We start from the raw sequence: 21,135 nt of genomic DNA on the forward strand, positions 1-21,135 counted from the left end.
CGTTAATCAGTGGAACTAAAGTAACAAGCGTTACTTTCGCCTCTCGACAGGATCTCCTGACGATTCAAGTTACTTTTATATACTGAAAAACTAACAAGGCAAACTAAATAACACATCGACTGATCATTACTGTGACATTACTGTGAAATAAGAAACACAACTTGTAATTTAAAAAAAAAATTACCACTGTAGTAATTTACTTACGCTGGAAAACCTTTCTGGTGTAACTGCAGGAAACAAGGACGAAATCACGTGATATTTGGCAGCTCTGTAAAGGGCTGTGTGCTCAATGTGCTGTTATATAGTTTGGAATGCAAATATAGTCAGGGCTCTGAGAAAATGTTTTTTTCTTTTATCCCGTGTTAATTTCGCTCTGGTTCATCAATAACACATTTATATTGAGATGAAACGCATTCAATTGCGTGTAGTTTGTCAGTGTATGTCGGCCCCAGAGGATATGTACTCCTGGGTATGATCATTCTACTTAAAATATAATAATTCTATCATATTTTCTGTATTAGGGCTTCTAATCACTGCACAATTTTATTAATAAGATTTTTACAAACAGTGTGACATTGATCTAATAAACTTGGCTATGACATGACTTGGTTGTGATGCATTTAAAAGAATAAAATGTCTATTAATAAAACGCGCTAGTGGTAAACAAAAAGATCATGAGAAAGCGTAGTTTAGCTATTGTACTTTTTATGTTTGCTAAAAGGAAAGGAAGCTGTGATAGAGGAAGTCTGAGGTATTTGACTCTTGTTTTGGTCACAAAACCATATGAGGAGCCACGGTAACAGAAATCGGCAAGATTGTTTCACAATGTCCTTCTTTCATCAGGGACAGGCAAAAACTAGGATCTCACTATCATGAAAAACTGGAACAGTGTTGATGTAGATCAGGCATATACAGTGTTCAGATTTTTGGCTGTAACACACTGTTGTAGATGTTGTTGATTTACCTTGTTTTTCTCTGTGTTCCTCTGCCATCTCTGAGGATTCCTGTTTATCTGGTAGAGAAAGAAATTAGTTGAGGTATTATTCCACAGAATTAAAATGCTGCTAAATCAAGTGAGTCTTTGTAACATTACCAGTCTTTACTCTGATGTTAGTAGAACTAGTAGTGTGTCTAGTCATAGTAAAGTAAATGTACCGTTTCCTTCAGCATTTGAGCCATAAATGGTTACTGGTCCTGTGAAGGTGTTCGCAGTCAATAGAGGAGCATTTACACTCGCACCTGTTTCAGAATTTATATCAACACTGACTGTAGTCGGGGCATTTCTCATCTGGACTGGATTTTAGTGTAACGAAAGAGAGAGATTATTAGATTTCAGAATTAAACACAAAATATACATTTAACAGAATTACAGACTTCTAGATGGTGTGAATTTGAATGAAGTACTACAGGAGATTATTTAAAAACATAAATATATGATTCGTGGATCTGCCCTAAATATGGAGAAGTTTGTAAAAATAATAATCAATAAATCTAGATAAATCTACTTCTAACATCACAACTACCAATACAATGAGTCTACAGCAGATACAGATGGCGAAGTGTGACTAATCCAATCCCAGAGCCAGTCCGTATCCAGACCTGATTGTGGATCAGGAGCTAGAGTCCACTTCTACAGCCCTGACCCTCAGTGGAGACCAGACCACCTAGATGAGCCCCAGAGACAGATCCTTGGGTGAAGAGGTCATGGCCATGGGCACAAAACCTCGTTATCCAGACAATTCTCTCTGAGCGGTGGAGAACTGGCCCTACAACTAAACCTGGATTCTCCCAAAGATTTTTTCCTCTATTTCTGTCACTGGTAGAGCTTTGGTTCCTTGCTGCTGTTGTTTATGTGGGGTGTAAATATACCCACATAATTAGCCTTGTATTTCTTGTATTAACTTCTAAAAGGAGCACATTTTCTTTTCAAAAAAAGAAAGACAAAAAGTAGAAAACCACTGGTTCAGTTTAACAGTTTCACTTCTTTTTATGTTCAGCTCATGTTTGTTAGATAGATTCATGACACAGGCTTATTTATGCACTAAAGTTTCTTTACCTTGTTTTTCTCTTGCCTCTAAGCATTTATGTTCACCTGTGAATAACAAAGTAATAAAGAATATTAAAATATGTTAAAATCAAGAATGCTAAAAAAAATTATATCAGAAATCGGCAACAGCAACAGCACCTTCCATTGTATCCAGATTCTGCTCCGACGTCATCTTCTGTCATTGACTTCTGTAGGACAAGAAAAAAAGGTTTGAATTTTACTGAAGAAATTATGTATCCTTAAGAGATTTTTCAAAAGGATAATAGTAAGACCTTTTATTTTCAGCTTGAAATCAGATGAATATTATGACCTTTTGAAGTTTAGTTACCATGGAAACTGCTATTTTACCACAACCAAAATCAACCTAGTGGTAATAAATAAATGTATATTTACATTTGACCACACATGCAACAAAATGGTCAGGACCTACATGTTCGGTATTATTCAGTTGAGAGAATGATTAATGGCTGAATCTGAATATTGTCACTGTCGGCGTAATCCTGCATCCCCAAAACAATTATTTTTCAGGAATTAAAAAATACTGTATATTTTTCGAGTTATTAAACATTGCTTTGTTAAAGTGGATATTATACCTTATATTGCTATCGCACACCAACATTAACACACTTCCCCAAAATCATGTTTTATCAAACATACAATATTTAGGACTTGGGAGCAGGGAGATACAAGATTACGCTATCTTTGATTAGAACGGTACGGACACAGACGTGGTCACATGGAGCCAAGGCTTTACGAGCCAATAAAAAGCTGTTACGTCCTAAACCTAAATTGTGGTTACCTCCTAAACTCTATTTTCAAAATGTTTAAGAACTATACGTGTAACGAATGAAGGGTCTGAGGCGTGCGGATCCATTCACAGGCTTTTATTGGCTGAAGGCATGGACAAAGCAGGCAGACGTTGAAACACAGCACAGAGGAGTATAAGAGGCAAGGCAACAAAAAAGTCCAAAAAACAGGCAGAGGTCGGGTCAGGCAGTAAACAGTCAAAGTATCAGAGAAAGCTAGGATCAAAACCAAAGAATCTAAGATAAGGGAAACACAGGGCTAGGCCAACTAGAAACAAACAACAATCAATCAATGTGACCTGCAGGTGAGGGGCCTGCTTCAGAATTTATAGTCTTGAAACAGGAAGTAGCACAGATCACAGATCATCTAGAAATAAGGGCTGCCTCTACTGACTTGGTGACACAGCCCCCCTCCTAGGAGCGACTCCTGGCACTCTACAAAACAAAAAACAAAACAAAAACTGGGAGTTTGGGAGGAGGTTCCGGTGGAGGACGGGAACCCAGGAGGGAGTAAGCAGAAGGAGTCCAGGGAGATGCAGACGGAGGGAGGAGCCAGGGAGAAGACCGATGTAAGGAGGTGAATCAAAACCTGTATATGCATTAAGACTGATCTGAGAAGGGATATCCAAAGGAACAAAAGGACTTCAAAAAGAAAGTAAACAACACCACCCCCCATTGTGTTTATGACACCCTCTTCACCTCTGCTCTTCTTGCTTCCCTTCCTTCTGCCCAAAAGACTTGGTTTAAAGTTCATTAGGAATAAGGCATTATATGTCATGTGTCTTATGAACCTATTGTTCTTTACTTTCATGTTTGGTCTCATTTGAAAGGTCTCAGTGCGATTGGTAAATTGGTCTCAATTTCACAGTAATCACTTATATTATGGAAAAGATTAAGAACTTGGTAGAACTGTGTTCTGTTGAGAAGGAGGTGTGTCCTCCTTTTGGGTCTCTGAATGTGTTCCAGCCAGGTGTGACCATGGAGCACGGGAACCTAAACACCAAAAGGTTTTTATAACTACATTTGGTATTTCTTTGTCTGGTCTGAGTATATAAGGAAAGTGACAAAACACAACAAGGCGCACAGATCGGCCCGTAGTGTGGTGTGTGTCCTCATACACTACACTATGTACTTTTTAAAGACCAGGTATAATGACCTTTTAAGTTTATTTTATTTTGTTTTGTGTTATTTTTGTACTGCTGATCAGTTGTACAAATGTTTATCAATCATACCAATTTGGAAACTGTTCTTGCCTGACAAAATAAATGTTAATCTTGGTTAACTTATAATATTGTCTGAAACAACTTTTCTAGTGGGTTAGTGACTTCTGAGGTTTTCCTCATTGTTGGCGTGCTAGGGTGAGTCAGATCAACAATCGATGGATGGAGCCGTCTTGAGATCTTGAATTCTGGCCACCAAACTGGCTTAGCATGCTATTATGTAGGGAATGCATAAAAAAAATACTCTTTTTGAGTCTATCGAGGAGATGGCTGCATTAAGGTAAGTGATCTACGGATTAGCCTCTGACTAAGACCTGGACTAGCCCAGATGTGTTGTGAGTCTGTTCTGGCCAAACAAGGTCTGTAAGCAAACCCAGACTCCTAACGAACGATAAGTCGAAACTAGGAAATATTATAGTTAATTAATGATCCAAGTTTAATCACAACTAGAGGGATCAGCAGTTACATTTAAGTAAATATAACTAAAATCACGAAAGATTGGAGTCAGATAAAATTATGTATAAGGTCAGTACTATAATTGGAAACCCAAAAGATTAATAAATATTAGTGATTTTAACGAGACGCAAAGAAAAGACCGAACACGCATTGACCTTCGACCAGGGCCTCTGGATTCCAATCTGCAGGAAAAGGGGGACCCTTACACGTCCAACGTGTGACCTCACAAATGCGCTTCTGGAAAAATGGTCAAAAATTCCCATAACCCTGTGGACAGCCTTCCCAGAAGAGTTGAACCTGTTATAGCTGCAAAGGGTGGATCGACATCACATTGAACCCTACTGATTATGAATGGGATGTCACTTAAGTTCATAAGCGAGTCAGACATAGGTAAACATATAACAGTGAATAAAAGCTATAAAGCTATAGACTGGTGGCAGCAGAGGGTATCATAAACGTTCAGATCCATTCGCAAGCTCTTTAATGAGAATAGTCAAACAGGCAAGGTTCGGTAACAATATCTGAGATAACATAGGGCAGGCAGAGTCGAAAACAGAGTCAGGCAATAGGTCAATGGGTAGGCAGCAAACAATCGGCAAAACGAAAACACGGAACAAGGTCAAACACAGGAAGACAACGATAGAACAAACGGTTAGAATTACCAGCCGGAGCAAGGATAAGACTATGCAATGAGTACAATCTGGTAGCAGCTTATATAGTAGTCTAATGGGGTACACCTGGACAAGTAATCAGGGCTGGGAAATGGCATGATGGGAAATGGAGTTCTGAGGACTAATATTCTGGGGAGGTTTCCCTCCAGTGGCCGTCGGAGAGAGCCACAGAGGCGCGGTTCATGACATGAGATCGCAGCCCTGTCAGGGGCAATGCAATGCGGACATAGCCTTTCCCGTAACGCCTCTTCTGCATGCTGGAGACCCAAACACTGAAGGCAGCCATCGTTGGCAGTCAGGAAACAACCACCACCATGTGGAAATGTCCAAAACAGCATTCTTAAAAAGATGTTCAGAAATTTCTCTTTATTTTGAAGAAAAGCACATTTGCTAATTAACAAAAAAATTATGATGTGTTTGTTGTTAGGGTGATAAAAAGAAAAGAAAAACAACTCCAGACAGCGCTTGTCAATGTCAGAAGGATTTAGATGACCAATCAAATCAAAGAAGGGCGGGGCTTTACTGTTTCAGTGCCACACACATGTAACTCTGAAGTTAAGAAAAGTTAGAAAAATTCAGTGGAATAACACAAGGAAAAAGTTGTCGACTCCGCTCCATTCCAGTGACATAATGAGTCAGATGGGTAACATAGTGCAGCAAGTAGGACTACAGCTGGCAGATAGTATCCTTGCACATTTGAATTTACACAGTCACACAGATGCTGCATCAAAGAGTAGTCATGTCAGTAGATGCACACCCGATCAGAATTCAATGTCTGATTCCTCCCAGTTCCAAGTTGTGCGTCAAAGGGAAGTCAAAGATCCTCCGAATTTCAGGGGCGATGCATCAGATACTGTTACACTTGATGAGTGGGTGGAGCTCATGAGAAACTTCCTAAGAAAGGGTTTTCTGCCTTTGGAGGAACAAGGTGAAGAGATTTTAATCCACCTGAGAGGCAAAGCCAAAGATGTTGTTAAGGTGGGGATTCTGTCAAGTGGTTTAGATATTCGAACAAATCCTGATGCAATCTACACCCTATTACGCAAGCATTTCAGTTGCCAGCAGTATTCTCCTATCCCACTGCAAGATTTCTACACTACTCTTCCGGAACCTCAGGAGGACCCCTTTGATTACTGGTTACGCTTGAACCGCACTGCGGACATAACAGCTGAGTGTCTGAAGCAACAAGGAAAAGTTCTGGATAATCGGCTGATTGAAGTCACACGAATGTTCATTAGGAATTGTCCAAATTCAGATCTAGTGCTGACTTTCCGTTCAAAGACCATTGACAAATGGACAGCTTCTGAAGTGCAAGAGATCCTGAATGAGTATCATTCAGAGAAAAATATCAGAACAACAGGTAAAGGACATGGACCTGTCAAATGTGAGCAGACATTTTCTGTGAATGAGATGCATGTAAGTCCTAGCACATGCCCAATAAAAGTGGAACAGGACTCACTTCAGTCAAAGCAGTCTGAAACAATGGCTCTAGAAAAGGTGATCGACATGCTGGAGAGGGTTTTGATGAATCACAGTGGTACTGCACACAAAACCAAGGAGGACTTCAGAAAGAGGCGCAATTTGCCTAGAATTCCAGGCTTGAATGCTTCACCATGCTTAGTGTGCAAGGAGACCTCACATTCAGCTTTTACTCACTGTAAAAATCACAGGCTCTGTTTCCAGTGTTTCTCGCCTGACCATGCAAGGAATCACTGTCCAAAGGAAGGGAAGGATGCTGCCTCAGTCAACCAGCAGTCAAACTAAATGATCTACGTGTGAGGGAGGAACACGTAGATCTTGAGAGTGAATCTCCCATTTCTAATTTTGATGACGTAATGGATTATGATTCTTTGTGTCAGATGTTTAGTGACGTATCTTCAGACAAAACGGTCATCTTTCAGGGTGTACAAAGAGTGCCAAAAGCTGATAGCTTGTTTTACACATCTGTTTCACTTGAGAACGATATCACCTTTAAAGCTTTAATCGACAGTGGATCGATGGCGTGTACTATCAGCCAATCCGCTGAAGAAAGTTTGCTGAAGAGAAACACAGATATTACAAGTCAGTCACAAGATATTGTCATTGTTGGCTGCGGTGGTCACCATGTTACCCCTACAGCAATCTATGATCTTACAGCTACAGTGTATGGCTGCTCCATGATAATTCCTGCTTTAGTTGTGCCTGGGCAGACCGAAGAGATGATTTTGGGCACTAATGTCATAAAACGACTTCTGATGCAATTGAGAGAAACCAATGGTTACTGGAGGCTTGTGTCTAAGTCAAGTAACAATGAGAATGATGAATGCTCTATGTTTCTATCTCTTTTCTCTAACACAGAACGATGGAGAGGTGAATCCATACCTGAGAAAGTTGGTACCGTAAAATTGCAAAGGAGTGTGACGCTGGAACCACAAACCGAACATCTGGTTTGGGGAAAGCTACCACAGTCTTCTGTCTTGTCAGTCGGCAGCACCGTTATTGTGGAACCAACAGAGTCCAGAGCGAGACCAAGACAAATATTGGTTGGAAGAGTCATAACACCACTATGGGGAGATGGTTCGATCCCGTTGAAAGTCATCAATCCCACTAATCACAGAGTTGTGTTGAAGAGAAATACAAAAATAGCTGACGTGTCACCTTGTATTGCTGTTCAAGATTTAACGCCACCGAATCAGATTCAGTCAAATCTGCAACGTACTGAGGAACCCTTACCTTCTAGATCTAATGATGAAATGAAGCAGACGTTGAGTGACTTAGACATTGACGACCTTGATTTGGAGTCGTGTGAAGTGTCAGACCTCTGGAAAGACAAGTTGTTGCATATTATTGAAAAGTATGAGTCTGTTTTCTCAAGAGACAAAATGGATTGCGGAGAGGCTAAAGGCTTTGTCCACCGAATTAACCTTACCGATGACAGACCTTTCCGTTTCCCTTACAGGCGTGTACCACCAAGCCAGTATGCCAAACTGAGAACAGTGCTAAATGAGATGGAGGAAAAAGGTATCATTCGAAAGTCACATAGTGACTATGCGTCGCCTCTTGTACTTGTTTGGAAGAAAAACGGCGATCTCCGGATATGCACTGACTTTAGGTGTTTAAACGCGAGGACGGTCAGAGATGCCTACCCTTTACCACACCGGTCTGATGTGTTGGCTGCATTAGGTGGCAATACATTTTTCTCAACAATGGATCTTACATCAGGGTATTATAATGTTCCCCTAGAGGAAGAACATAAAAAGTACACTGCCTTCTCTTCCCCATTTGGCCTCCATGAATATAATAGGCTTCCTCAAGGTCTCTCCAATAGTCCAGCCACTTTCATGAGAATGATGATGTCTGTCTTTGGAGATGAGAATTTTAGTAGTGTCCTATGTTACCTTGATGATTTAATGGTGTTTGCCCCTTCTGAGTCTGTCGCTCTTCACCGTCTTGAAATGGTTCTCTCTCGGTTGTCACAGCACAATCTAAAGTTGGCTCCAAAGAAATGTTGTTTCTTGAGACGATCAGTGAAATTTCTTGGACATATCATAAGTGAGGAAGGGATTAAGACTGATCCAGGGAAAGTTGAAGCAATTAACAAGATTCAGGCATCTGATTTGATGGAAATCGATGGAAAAACACCATGTCAGAAGAAGATCAGGTCCTTCCTTGGAATGGTTCTGTATTATCAACACTTCATTGAAGGATGTTCGGCAAAAGCAAAGCCCCTATTTAAGCTGACATCAGGTGCAGTCAAACAAACTCCTGTCATGAAAGGACGCAAACCAAGAAAGAAAGTTAGTTACCTCAAACTTTCCCCAGCTGACTGGACTACGGATTGTGAAGAAGCTTTGCACACCTTAAAACATGAATTGACAAACAGTGTAACACTTGCTCACCCAGATTTTAACCAGCCTTTCATCTTAGCTGTTGATGCATCTTTTGATGGAGTCGGTGCTGTGTTGTCGCAGGTTGTACCAGGTGAAGACTTTGCCAGACCTGTAGCCTTTGCGAGTAGAACTCTGTCTCGCTCACAAATGAACTATCCAGCTCACAGATTAGAGTTTTTTGCTTTAAAATGGGCTATTTGTGAGAAGTTTAGCCATTGGCTGAGAGGACGCCACTTCACGGCAAGGACCGACAATAATCCTCTTACATATATTCTGACTAAACCTAGACTTGATGCATGTGAGCAGCGATGGGTAGCAAAACTTGCTTCTTACAGTTTTGACTTGAAGTATGTACCGGGAACAAAAAATGTTGTCGCGGATGCTCTGAGCCGTGAGCCATTTGTTCAGTCATGCATAGGTCATCGCCTTATTACTGAACCATACCTGTCTCTTTTAAAATGTGTCAGTGGTGTTGTGGACAACACTGTCCAAGATGCTTTCAAGTGTGCCAGTAATCATCAGGTGGCGCAGGGAGTTGTTGACTGTTCTCATGACACAACCAGCAATGAATTCTCGCCTGCAGGTTTTTCTGGGAGCCAGGAAGTTTCTGCAGTTTTAGCAGCACAGGCTACTGGTGGATTGAGTGAAGTACTAGGCATAGTACCAGACATCCTGCAGCCGCAACAGTTTGACCCTCCGTTGCAGAAGAGCAATATCGTGCATGAACAGGAACAGGACAGTACTTTGTGTCGGATTCTGTATTACATTGAGAGATGCCGGAAACCATCTAAGAAAGAACAATCAAAAGAATCCACAAGTGTGCGGAAACTTTTGAAGCACTATGACAAATTTGTTGTTTCTCATGGAGTACTATATAAGGTGAAGAGGGATCCGAAGTTAAACAAGAAACTGTACCTGTTTGTTGTACCTGCATCTCTGAAGTCACAAATTCTTCATGGAATTCATGATGCAGCAGGACACCAAGGACGTAGTAGAACACTGTCACTTGCAAGACAACGATTCTTCTGGATTGGAATGAAAACAGATATTGATGATTACGTGAAGAATTGTCGACGGTGTGTAGTCGGAAAAACCTCAGAACCACATGCATGTGCTCCATTACAGAATATCTGCACATCAGAACCCCTTGAACTGGTCTGCATCGATTTTTGGTCAGCAGAGGTTAAGGATGGAAAGTCTGTGGATGTGCTGGTTGTGACTGATCATTTTACAAAAATGGCTCATGCATTTCCATGTCAGAATCAGTCAGCCAAACAAGTTGCAAAACGGCTCTGGAATGATTTCTTCTTGGTCTATGGATACCCCAAAAGAATTCATTCGGATCAAGGGGCCAATTTTGAGAGCAAGCTAATCAAGGAACTGTTGACCATGGCGGGTGTGGACAAGTCACACACAACACCGTACCACCCCATGGGTAATGGCATTGCTGAGAGGTTTAACAGGACTCTTGGGAGCATGATTAGAACATTGCCTCCTAAAGCAAAGTCAAGATGGCCTCAGATGTTACAGCAGCTTACCTTCTGTTACAACTGCACTGAACATGAGACAACTGGTTTTGCACCATTCCTTCTTATGTTTGGCAGAGTTCCTCGTCTCCCAATTGACATCTTGTTTCAAAATGTGCTTCTAAATGAAGATGTGGTGGACTATAAAGATTTTGTGTCCAAGTTGAGAAAAGACTTGCGGGAAGCAGCTCACATAGCACGGATGCACACTCTGAAAGAGCAGGGACGACATGAAAGACTGTATAACAGAAAGGTTAAGGGCTGTCCACTGACTATTGGTGATAGAGTACTACTGGTAGCGAACAGAGGTGAAAAGGAAGAAGAAAAGTTGCTGACAAATGGGATTCATCCCCTATGAAGTAATGGCTGTGTATCCTGACATTAATGTTTACAGGATTAAGGATGTCAACTCAAACAAAGTGAGAGTAGTTCACAGAAATCTTTTGTTACCTGTAAACTTCTTACCAGTCGATGACACTGAGGAACAGGATGGAAAGGATAATGTCACAGACGATGAAATTGATCAAGAAAACAAAGTTGATCAAGATGACAGAACGGCAAACTGGATATTAAGTAATCCTGATGGCTTTGAGGATGGACGTACAAATTGTACAGAGTTGCCTGATGTGTCTGCTTGTGTGTCAGAGATATTGGACTCTGCAAGTACCAATGCTGGGAACTTACAAGAAAGAAGTGATGTGAATGTGACAAGTGATGTTGTCTTACCTGAAGCAGGAAGTCAAGACTCTGACTCGACTCAAGGAGAACAAGTTAAGGATGATGTCACAAACGAGAATGTGGTATACACACAGCCAAGGCATGTTGAGGCTGCAGTAACTCGAACTAGGCTTGGCAGAGTTATTAAGCCTCCCAAAAAGCTGATTTATGAAATGAACAATCAACACATAGACAGTTCAGAATCTACTGTGAGCTCTTTCGTTTACTTAGTTAAAAGCATTTTCACATAAACAGTTACATTTTGCTTTTGTGCTTCAAGTTGAGAACACTAAAGAAATAGATTTATACAAAGATTGTACGTAAAATATTGAGTTGGTACATAATAGCATTTTCGAGGTGTAACAGGCATCTCTTTGGTCTACTATGGGATTGGGGTTGGCGCCTCCCTTAATCTTCATATACTCCTTATGGAAGAATCTATGATTGACAGCTGAATTGTACGCCATGTGCATATGTTTTCTTGTTTTGTTTTTTTTCTCTTTCTCTTAAACCATGAGGTTAGAGTTTGGTTATAGTGGTTTTCTCTTTTCTTCACTGTTGATTTTTCTCATGGTTCCCATTAAGCAGGATTTAAGGGGGGTGTATGTAACGAGATAAATGTCACATGACTATAAGGTTCCTTTAAGTAAATCCTGCGTTAATGTGTTCGCGTTTCTTATTGGTTGCGCCGGTGGCGCTATTGCCCATTGCGTTCGCGTAGTCTGCAGCAGAGCTATGAAGGACTGCTGTAGGTGAGTCGTTTTTGTTGTAGCTCCACGTCGAAATTCAATAAAGTAATTTCATGTAAAATTTAAGGCACTATCTGAAAGGCATTACACATCATAGACAGCGATTCATTTGTTAAATGTGTTTTCTCTTTATGTATGTGTTGTTTTGATGCTTTTTATTCGTGAATTAATGTACCGTTTTCCACGTGCGCCATTTTGCCATGTGCTAACAAATTGAAACGTGTTCTGAATAGGTGGAATTGTAACATCTGCGAACTTGCCGTTTACGTCCTATCGCTCTGTATGCAGGTAATTGTTTCTTTGTTGTTCATTTGAGTGTTTTCTGTATTTAAATGTTTGTTCGTAAAAAACGCATTAGTCTCATAAAACGAGTGACGTAAGCCTTGTAATTTATGTACCATGTTATATACAGTTTTCTTTTATTTTTGCTGTATTTAAAATGTAATGTAACATACGATCACGAAGGAAAAGACAATTTAATTGTTTAGCAGAGCTATGAAGGACTGCTGTAGGTGGAATTGTAACATCTGCGAACTTGCCGTTTACGTCCTATCGCTCTGTATGCAGGAGACAAATAAACATTTTACGTCAACCAAGTCCAGAGTGTGAGTGCTGATGAAGGGTGGGACAAACCAAGTCAGATCACAAGACCAGAAGGTCACATATACATATATATATATATATATATATATATATATATATATATATATATATATATATATATATATATATATATATATATACATACATGTTTAAAAAAATGTTTACAGCACATTAGAGTGAATCCTGTTTGTTCATATTTGATCATGTTTCATGAGTGTTTCATGATTAAGACAGTATTTAATCTTTACTTACATGAATAAGGAAGTGTCTTTCTGCTCCACAGCTGAAGACTTGCTTTGATCAAAACGTTCAGTTTCTAGACAACTTCTCAAAATGTCTTAGTTTTCTCTTTATGTTCATGTATGTCCCCGCATAAACATTAAAATGATGATTAGGTAAATGATGGCTTTTCGATCAGAAAAAACGGATCAGGTGTAAACGTCACATGTAAAGTACAAGGTGCATAACATCAAATTATCGCGAGATCGACTGACGGGTCTGTGTTCTCTTTACTTTCGCTCTCGCGGTACTTTGATTTGTACTTTGAACGAGGTCATTCAACGAACACACACCTAAGCACTTTATTTTTCAACGCGGAAGTAAATACGAGGACGTCCTTACTTCTAATGTGTTAAACTTGCGTTTCACGAGCAGCTAGTGGAAACAAACACCACAGACCACTGTATCTGTGTCCCAAACTGAAGCGCGTGAAGCTCGAAGCCACGCCTCCTCGGGATTTCCTCAGGTGTTCTAGATTACCGCTCCTGTCGCATAGCAACGGAGAGCTGACGTCCTACAGGATAGGAGGAGCCAGAGTTGATCACTTTCACTTTCACTTTCATGTTTCACGTCACAATGGAGTCGGGCTCGAGACTGGTTTAATCCCCGGATGACAACTTTAATGCAGGTATCGGCTTGGATCTTGCTTGAATGCAATGATCCATTAAAAAAAAACTATAAAAAAAACATACAATACACACACAGTAGATCAAATGCTGAATAATATCTAAGGCCTTTTCTCTATCAAATATAAAGTACTAGATTTTCTTCAGTTTTGTTCTCGGAGTCATTGTTGTCGATTAAACCCAACATTATATGAAGTATAAATATAAGTTAAATATAACAGCCCTGAACATAATTCAGAAATACAATACAACATACACAGTGGTGCAGCACTAATATTGATACAAAACCATCCAAATAATTTTTCAGAACAATACTGTAGGCCTATACCTTCACTTTAATTAGTAGTATTAGCATATACAATACAATACTTTAATTATAGAAAATAAACATTCTGTAATCATTTACTTACTCTCATGTTTTCATTTTTGGTTGAAATCTCCCTGCAGCTAAGATTTTAAATGTGACGAGTACTTTTTCCCCAATGTGGTATTAGTAGTTACTAAAAGTAGTTTGCTAAAGTATCCCGGTATTTCTTGTTCTAATTAGTTTTTCATAGCTATTCATTTCTCTTTTCCGTCTTTATCTGCATCAGACAGAGTCCTGTACTGAATGTGCCGGAACTGGTTTAATGGTTTTGGGCTGAGCAGAGAGATCCTACAGGGCTCCTGGATCTTCTGAGAAGAGAATGGGTTTCACAATCCAGACCCTGGTGTTTCTCTCCTGTCTGGACACTGGTACATCATACAGAGGGGTCTCCATGCCTCTTCTACTGTCCACTGCACTGTCCTCCGAGTCTCTGAGAAGACTTTCCACTCTTTTCTTCAGAGAAGGGTTAATAAATAATGTATTCTCTGTCTCTCTGGAGTTTAATGTCTTCTCTGAGCAGCTCCACCAGCATCCGCTCACTCCCTCACCTGTCCCAGGACACCTGCAAATCTAAGCAAGCAACAACAAAACAACGAATTTCAGCAAAAAAAGTGTCTATTAACTTTCTTACATTGTCTTTTTCATTTCTCCCCCAGCCAGAATAATCCTAAAACAAGAGCAAATGGAAACGCGTATGAAAAATATAGCAACCCGACCCCAGATGAGCAGAAGAAAATGAATAGATAAAGCATTTTTTTCTATCCAAGAAGTTAAAGAGTTGTTTGGAGCATGTTTTTTTTTATTCAAGTGTTTCTATCGTATTTTGTGCATGTTTTCTTGCTGGATGAGAAATTTGTCCTACTTTGAGCACATAGTTTTTTTTAATACAAATCTTTAGAATTTCTGCACATTTTGGCATCTATGTCCAGATCTCATCCAGATTTCAGAGCCAATGTGTAGGGGATGTCCTTCAGAAAAAATTCTGGAAATACAACCTACTTGCTTCGTCACAAAGAAATAGATCACCTAAAAATTTAATTTATAATCTAAATCAAAAAGCCTTAACTCAATGCTCTCATGAAGGTGCATACGGCCGTTGCTGGAAGACAGTATTTTAGGTTATAATTTTAAAGATAAACTGGACACCACACTAGGGTTGTGCTGATTGACGATAATATCATGTGTCGACTCTAAAACTACTCTTTACAGCATGTTAGCAAAAAACACTGACACTTATTCTTTATCATCATACAGAGAAAGTCACTCGAGTGAAAGCAACAAGTTCATTGTTTACATACGCATCATCGACCAATCAGCTTATGCCAAGTCATTTAAAGCTGTGATTAAGTTATGTTAAGAACACATTAATCTGCACCTTCTAGAGTTTTGTGAAACAACTGCACATTTAATTAATAGACCTTTTAAAAATGTATAAGATACTATTTCACTTTACTCCCATGGGCCCACCACCTGCAGGAGGGACCGTAAGGGGCCGGTGCTTTGTGGATTGGGCGGCAGCCAAAGGTGAGGACCTCGGCAACCTGACCCCTGGACACAGAATCTGGTTTTACGGACATGGAATGTCACCTCTCTTGAGGGAAGGATCTGGAGTTGCTGCGGGAGGTTGAGAGTTACCAGCTAGAGATAGTCAACTCACCTCCATGTGCAGCTTGAGCTCTGGAACCCATCTCCTCGAAAGGAGCTGGACTCTTCACTACTCTGGTGTTGCCCGGGCTGGTGTGGGCTTGCTCATAGCACCCCCAGCTTAGCCGCCATGTGTTGAAGTTTACCTCAGTGGGTCGCCTCCCTGCACCTTCGGGTTGGGGGGAGGTCTCTCACTGTCATTTGTGCCTACGGGACGAATGGCAATATAGAGTACTCGGCCTTCTTGGAGTCCTTGGAAGGGGTGCTGGAAAGTGCTCTGACTCGGAACTATCGTTCTGGACACCAGAAGTAAGGGCTGCCGTCAAGTGGAAGAAGGAGTCCTATCAGGCCTGGTTGGCTTGTGGAACTCTGTGGGGCAGCTGACAGGTACGGGTGGGCCAAGCAGAACGATTGGCAGGAGTTCGGTGTGACCATGTAAAAGGCCTCAAAGAGGTTCTGGCAAACCATCCGATGCCTCAGAAAGTGGAAGCAGTGCCCTGCCAACACTGTATACAGTGGGATATATCTGGGATTCTGTTAACCTCGACTGGGGACATTGTCGGGTGGTGGAAGGAATACTTTAAGGGGGTGGAAGGATACTCTTCAATCCCTCCAACGTGTCTTCCACTGAGGGAGCAGAGGCCTGGGACCCAGGGGAGTACTCGACCGTCACCCTGGCTGAGGTCACTGAAGTTGTTAAAAAAGCTCCTCGGTGGCAGAGCACTGGGGCTTTTGGACGAGATCCACCCCGAGTACCTCAGGTCTCTGGATGTTGTGGGGCTGTCTTGGCTGACACACCTCTGCAGCATTGGGTGGACGCGAGGGACAGTATCTCTGGACTGGCAGACTGGGGTGGTGGCTCTTCTTTTTAAGAAGGGGGACTGGAGGGTGTGCTCCAACTATGGGGGATCACACTCCACAGGCTCCCCGGGAAAGTCTATGCCAGGGTACTGGAGAAGAGAATTCGTCCGATAGTCGAACCTCAGCTTCAAGAGGAACAATGTGGCTTTCGTCCTGGACGTGGAACACTGGACCAACTCTATACCCTCTTCAGGATACTGGAGGGTTCTTGGGAGTTTGCCCAAGGCATTCGACCGAGTTCCTCGCAGTGTCCTGTTGGTTTGCATTGCCGGCAGTAAGATTTGTTCCCAGTGCATGTTGGTCCTGTTCATTATGTTTATGGACAAGACTTCTAGGCACAGCCGGGGGCCGCAGGGGGTTTGGTTTGGTGACCACGGGAAACTGCTTTTTGCGTATAATGCTGTCCTGTTGGCTGCATCTGGCCAGGACCTACAGTGTGCACTGAGGCGATTTGCAGCTGAGTGGAGCAGCTGGGAGGTGAATCGGCATTTCTCAGTCTGAGGCCATGGTTTTCAGTCAGACAAGGGTGGCTTGCCCCCTTCAGGTTGGTGGGGAGTTCCTGCCTCAGGTGGAGGAGATTCAGTATCTTGGGGTCTTGTTCACGAGTGAGGGGAGGATGGAATGAGAGATCGACAGATTGGTGCAGCTTTTGCAATAATGTGGTCGCTGTACCGGTCTGTCATGGTGAAGCTGACAGCTGAGGAGCTGAGCTGTAAGGCGATTTACCAGTCAATCTTCATTCCTACTCTCACCCATGGTCATGAGCTTTGGGTCATGACCGAAAGGATGAGATCCTGGACACAAGTGGCCGAAATGAGGTTACTCCGTAGGGTGGCTGGGTACAGATCCGCTGCTCCTCCACATCGAGAGTGGCCAGCTGAGGTGGCTCGGCATTTGTTCCGGATTACAGAGGGCTAAAAAGAGGGCAAGGAAATAAGGAGTAGACAGAAAGAATCTAAGGGGGAAGAGGTGTTCAAATCTAACAACAAAGTTCACATTTCTATTGAGATTTGTTTTCTGATTTGTTACATAGACTCTTTATATAATTAGTTTTAGAGGTTCTGTCAAATTAATTTCATGTCAGTGTTTGTTTACAAATTAGTTTACAGTGTTTGTGAAGCAATTCATTCAAATGGTTCATTCAAAAGCTTTGTTTCTCCTTCACTGCGTTTTCATTTATAAAATATATTTTTCATATCCATTTCACGGTTGTATATACAATTCTTTAAATGCGGTGCACTGTGAAGACTTTTATTTATTGAAATACATTTTTAAATACAATATTTTATTAAATGCTGTGATTAATGTCATATTTCATGTCAGTGTAACGAAGGCATTGAGGCAGAGCTATAATCCTTGTGCGGTAGTTTATTAGACGCAAGGGTAATAATCACAAATTGGCAGGCAAAGAGTCAGGATTACAAAGGCTGCAGTATGTCCTCAAATATCTGCCGATCTCTTGATTCAGGTGCAACACTTGGCCGTTAGATTGTGCATGGTACCCTGAAGTGAGGCTGACATTTATGTTGAGTTGTTTACAAAAAGCTCTCCAAACTTGGGACGTAAACTATATCCTCTGGGATGCCGTATACTCGAAGTACTTTATGGAAGAGAGCTTGAGCTGTTTCCATGGCAGTGGGAGTCATTTTAGAGGAATTAGTGAAGTTAGTGAAGTTATTGGAAGGTGTCATTGAGGGATGTGGACCCACTGCATAATGCATTGTCATAGACTGGAGTGGGCGTGTCCGAGAGGAGGGGCGTGGTATTGTTCAGGTCTGGCGGCGTGTGACGAGGTAAACCTGAAGTGTATCGAGCCTTGTCACCGCCGGCGTTAAATACTGAACCAGGAAGGGCGCGTGAAGGGACTCGCCACGCCGCCAGAGAAGCGTGTTGTCGGACACCGTAGTCCAGGTGATGATTGCACACGTGTACCGCTGACGGGCCAGGATGCCGGGCTATTTATCCCTTCTGACTGCTGACCGGAAGAAGCGAAGGACGAGCCGCGGGAAGAAGCCACCGCCCCTCGCGCCCCGGACCAGAGAGGGGAGCACGTGCGGCCGCCGGACTCCGCCCCTTACCTGGACCCTTCCCCCTGGAACACAACCTGACCTGCACTCCCCCTGCAGCACGACGAGGACACCAGTTCCACCATTTATTTGGACACTTTTTTCCCCCTCGACACTTTATTTTGTGTATTTTTCTGTTAATAAAAAGCCTCTCTGACGCCTCCGACGTACCCAGTCAGGTTCAGGATCTCCATCTTGGCGCTGGCACTGCAGACAACAGTCTCAAAGCCTCTTGGTTTTCTGGTGATGGAGACTAGGACTTTTACTCGGTTTATCTGTATCATGGGACACATGTCCAGGACATCAGACATGTTCCTAAGCACATCACACAAACCGAATTTCACTACCTGGTACCTGGTCAACTGTACTCAGTTACTGTACAGTCGGTCAGTGGAACCCAGACAAACAACAGTACAACTAGTGGCAGAACAGGTATGAAATACACATTAACTGTAATTTAGATGGCAGAACTAGATTTTTTAATGAAAATATGATACGAAAGCTTCCACCTTCCCCAGCTCCACCTGTATAGATCCGCTACAGGTTATTTTATATGCTATTTGTGCAGCAGAAGTATGTCTTAAATACTCATAGCACTCTATTGCCATATGCACTGACAGTAGAAAGTTCCTGTATTTGCTTGCAACAGCATCAGCAGCAATTCAGTAACATAGCAGATCTATTCCGCCAAATACATTAACACTGCCATATCTATTACCATGCTAAAATCTGATAAAATCATAATGATAAAAAATGATAAAAAAAAAATACTATAATATTGTCTCAGGAAGATAGAAAGTAATACAGTCTAATATGTACTTTGTGTGTGTTTCAGACCCCTGCACAGTCACCAACCTGTGGGTCGATAATGAGCTCAGCACACGCAATGTGTTAGTGAGCTGGACGGCAGCTGTGGGTGTTCATGATGGTTACAGTCACTAGATGAGAGCGAAAGAGAGATCGCCAACACTTCTGTACCCACTACTAACAACCACCACCTGTTTAAAAATGTAACTCCAGGATGGTGGTACAAAGCACATGTTCAGACACTTAGTGGCACTGCCAAAAGCAAGGACATCACTGCTGGGGGACAAACACGTAAGACATCTTGCAGCATGTTTTCCACTTCGTATTCACCACACAATTAGTAGTCTTACATTATAAAAACGTATTGAGCAGAACACTTATGGTATTTTTACTTAATCTTAATTATTTCTGTCTACCAGTAAGTGGACACTAAGCTCTGTTTTATGAATTTTATTTGGAATACATAAATTCTGCAGATTTTCCAATCAAGTCATCATGAAAAAACTTAAAATTTCGCGTCTTTCTTAGAATCACTTTCTGGCAAGATGGTTTATAAGACTTGTTCTCCTAATCTCCTCAGGTCCAGCATCGGTGACCGGACTATACATATGCTCCGAAAGGCCGGGTGGACGGTTTTGATCTGCAGCTCTACGATCAGATTGAGGCAATACAGTCCCAGAGAACACTGGGAAAAGTTGCTCTGGCCTGGTCCTTCACATACCTGCTGCCAGGGACACTTTATAAGATGATGATCACCAGCAGGAGTGGGAAACTAAGCAGTCAGTTGTCTATATGGGCACGTACAGGTGAATGTTGAAGCTTTACTTAGTATGTAATATTTCCTAGTTACAATGATTCTTAACAATTGCCTTCTCTCCTAAAAATATTGCATCACACACCAGAAACTTTATTTATTAAGAATCAATACTTGTTTTTACAGCTCCTGCCACCGTTATAAACCCCCATATTGAGAATCAGGGTCAGATGGACCGTCTTCTTCTGAGCTGGATGCGTGGTCCTGGAGGACTTACTTACAGCGGTTGGGTCCAGAGAGCACACAGGTCATCCTTCACGAGCTGGTGGCTGGAAGGCTTTATTCTGCTATACTTCAGAGGTGGAGCAAAGATCTGAGCAACGCTGTGACTGCAATAGGGCGTACAGGTCAGTGCTGCTGCAAATCATACAGCCCTGAAGATATGTTTTACATTATAACTGATCTTTTGCCATAGTGATGCGTACAGCTCTCAGCTTTTGTTCGATTATTAATTTTATGTAAATAAATGTGGATCATTTCTCAATTAAAGCATCATATGCCTTGAGAAGACTTGAATATAGTAATTACCTTCCATCAAATGGATAAGAGCAGCTGGGACATTTTACTAAAACCAAAGCGCAACCAATACACTATAGTTTTTAAAGACGTTCGTAAAAATTACTTGTTTTGTCACCACAGTTCCTGCACCCCCATCATCAGTGTCTGTCAGCAGCTCTTCTGGCTCAATGGAGATAAACTGGCATGTTCCAGATATAGGAGACTACAATGATTTTGAAGTGACATGGTTTCCTCAGGACACACTTAATGTTTCTGGACTTCATTCCACTCGGCGTATACTGGACGGACTTGATCCAGGAAGACTCTATAATATCAGCCTTCGGACTGTCAGTGGAACAACAAACTGGCCTGTGACCTACAGCAGTCCTGTTTACCACACCATCAGAACCTGTGAGTAGATCTTTACTTCCTACAGTATTTACTTGGTTAATTTTGATATTAATTTGGTTACACAGACCCCCTCGGCATTTAATAAAAATTAGGTGCTT

General features: G+C 41.7%; 1 protein-coding gene across 1 annotated transcript in view; it reads right to left on the reverse strand.

Annotated features, from left to right (window-relative positions):
* The window catches only part of LOC122332494 (NACHT, LRR and PYD domains-containing protein 3-like), a 73,074-nt gene that overhangs the window by 20,971 nt on the left and 30,968 nt on the right, over positions 1-21,135 (reverse strand). Inside the window, 4 exon segments of the mRNA XM_043229814.1 lie at positions 965-1,012; positions 1,156-1,299; positions 2,057-2,092; positions 2,186-2,235. Of these exon segments, the coding sequence (XP_043085749.1) occupies positions 965-1,012; positions 1,156-1,299; positions 2,057-2,092; positions 2,186-2,219 (262 nt within the window). The 5' untranslated portion in view covers positions 2,220-2,235.

The sequence above is a fragment of the Puntigrus tetrazona genome, unplaced genomic scaffold (genome assembly GCF_018831695.1).
Source record: "Puntigrus tetrazona isolate hp1 unplaced genomic scaffold, ASM1883169v1 S000000095, whole genome shotgun sequence".
In the NCBI taxonomy this organism is placed as follows: Eukaryota; Metazoa; Chordata; class Actinopteri; order Cypriniformes; family Cyprinidae; genus Puntigrus; species Puntigrus tetrazona.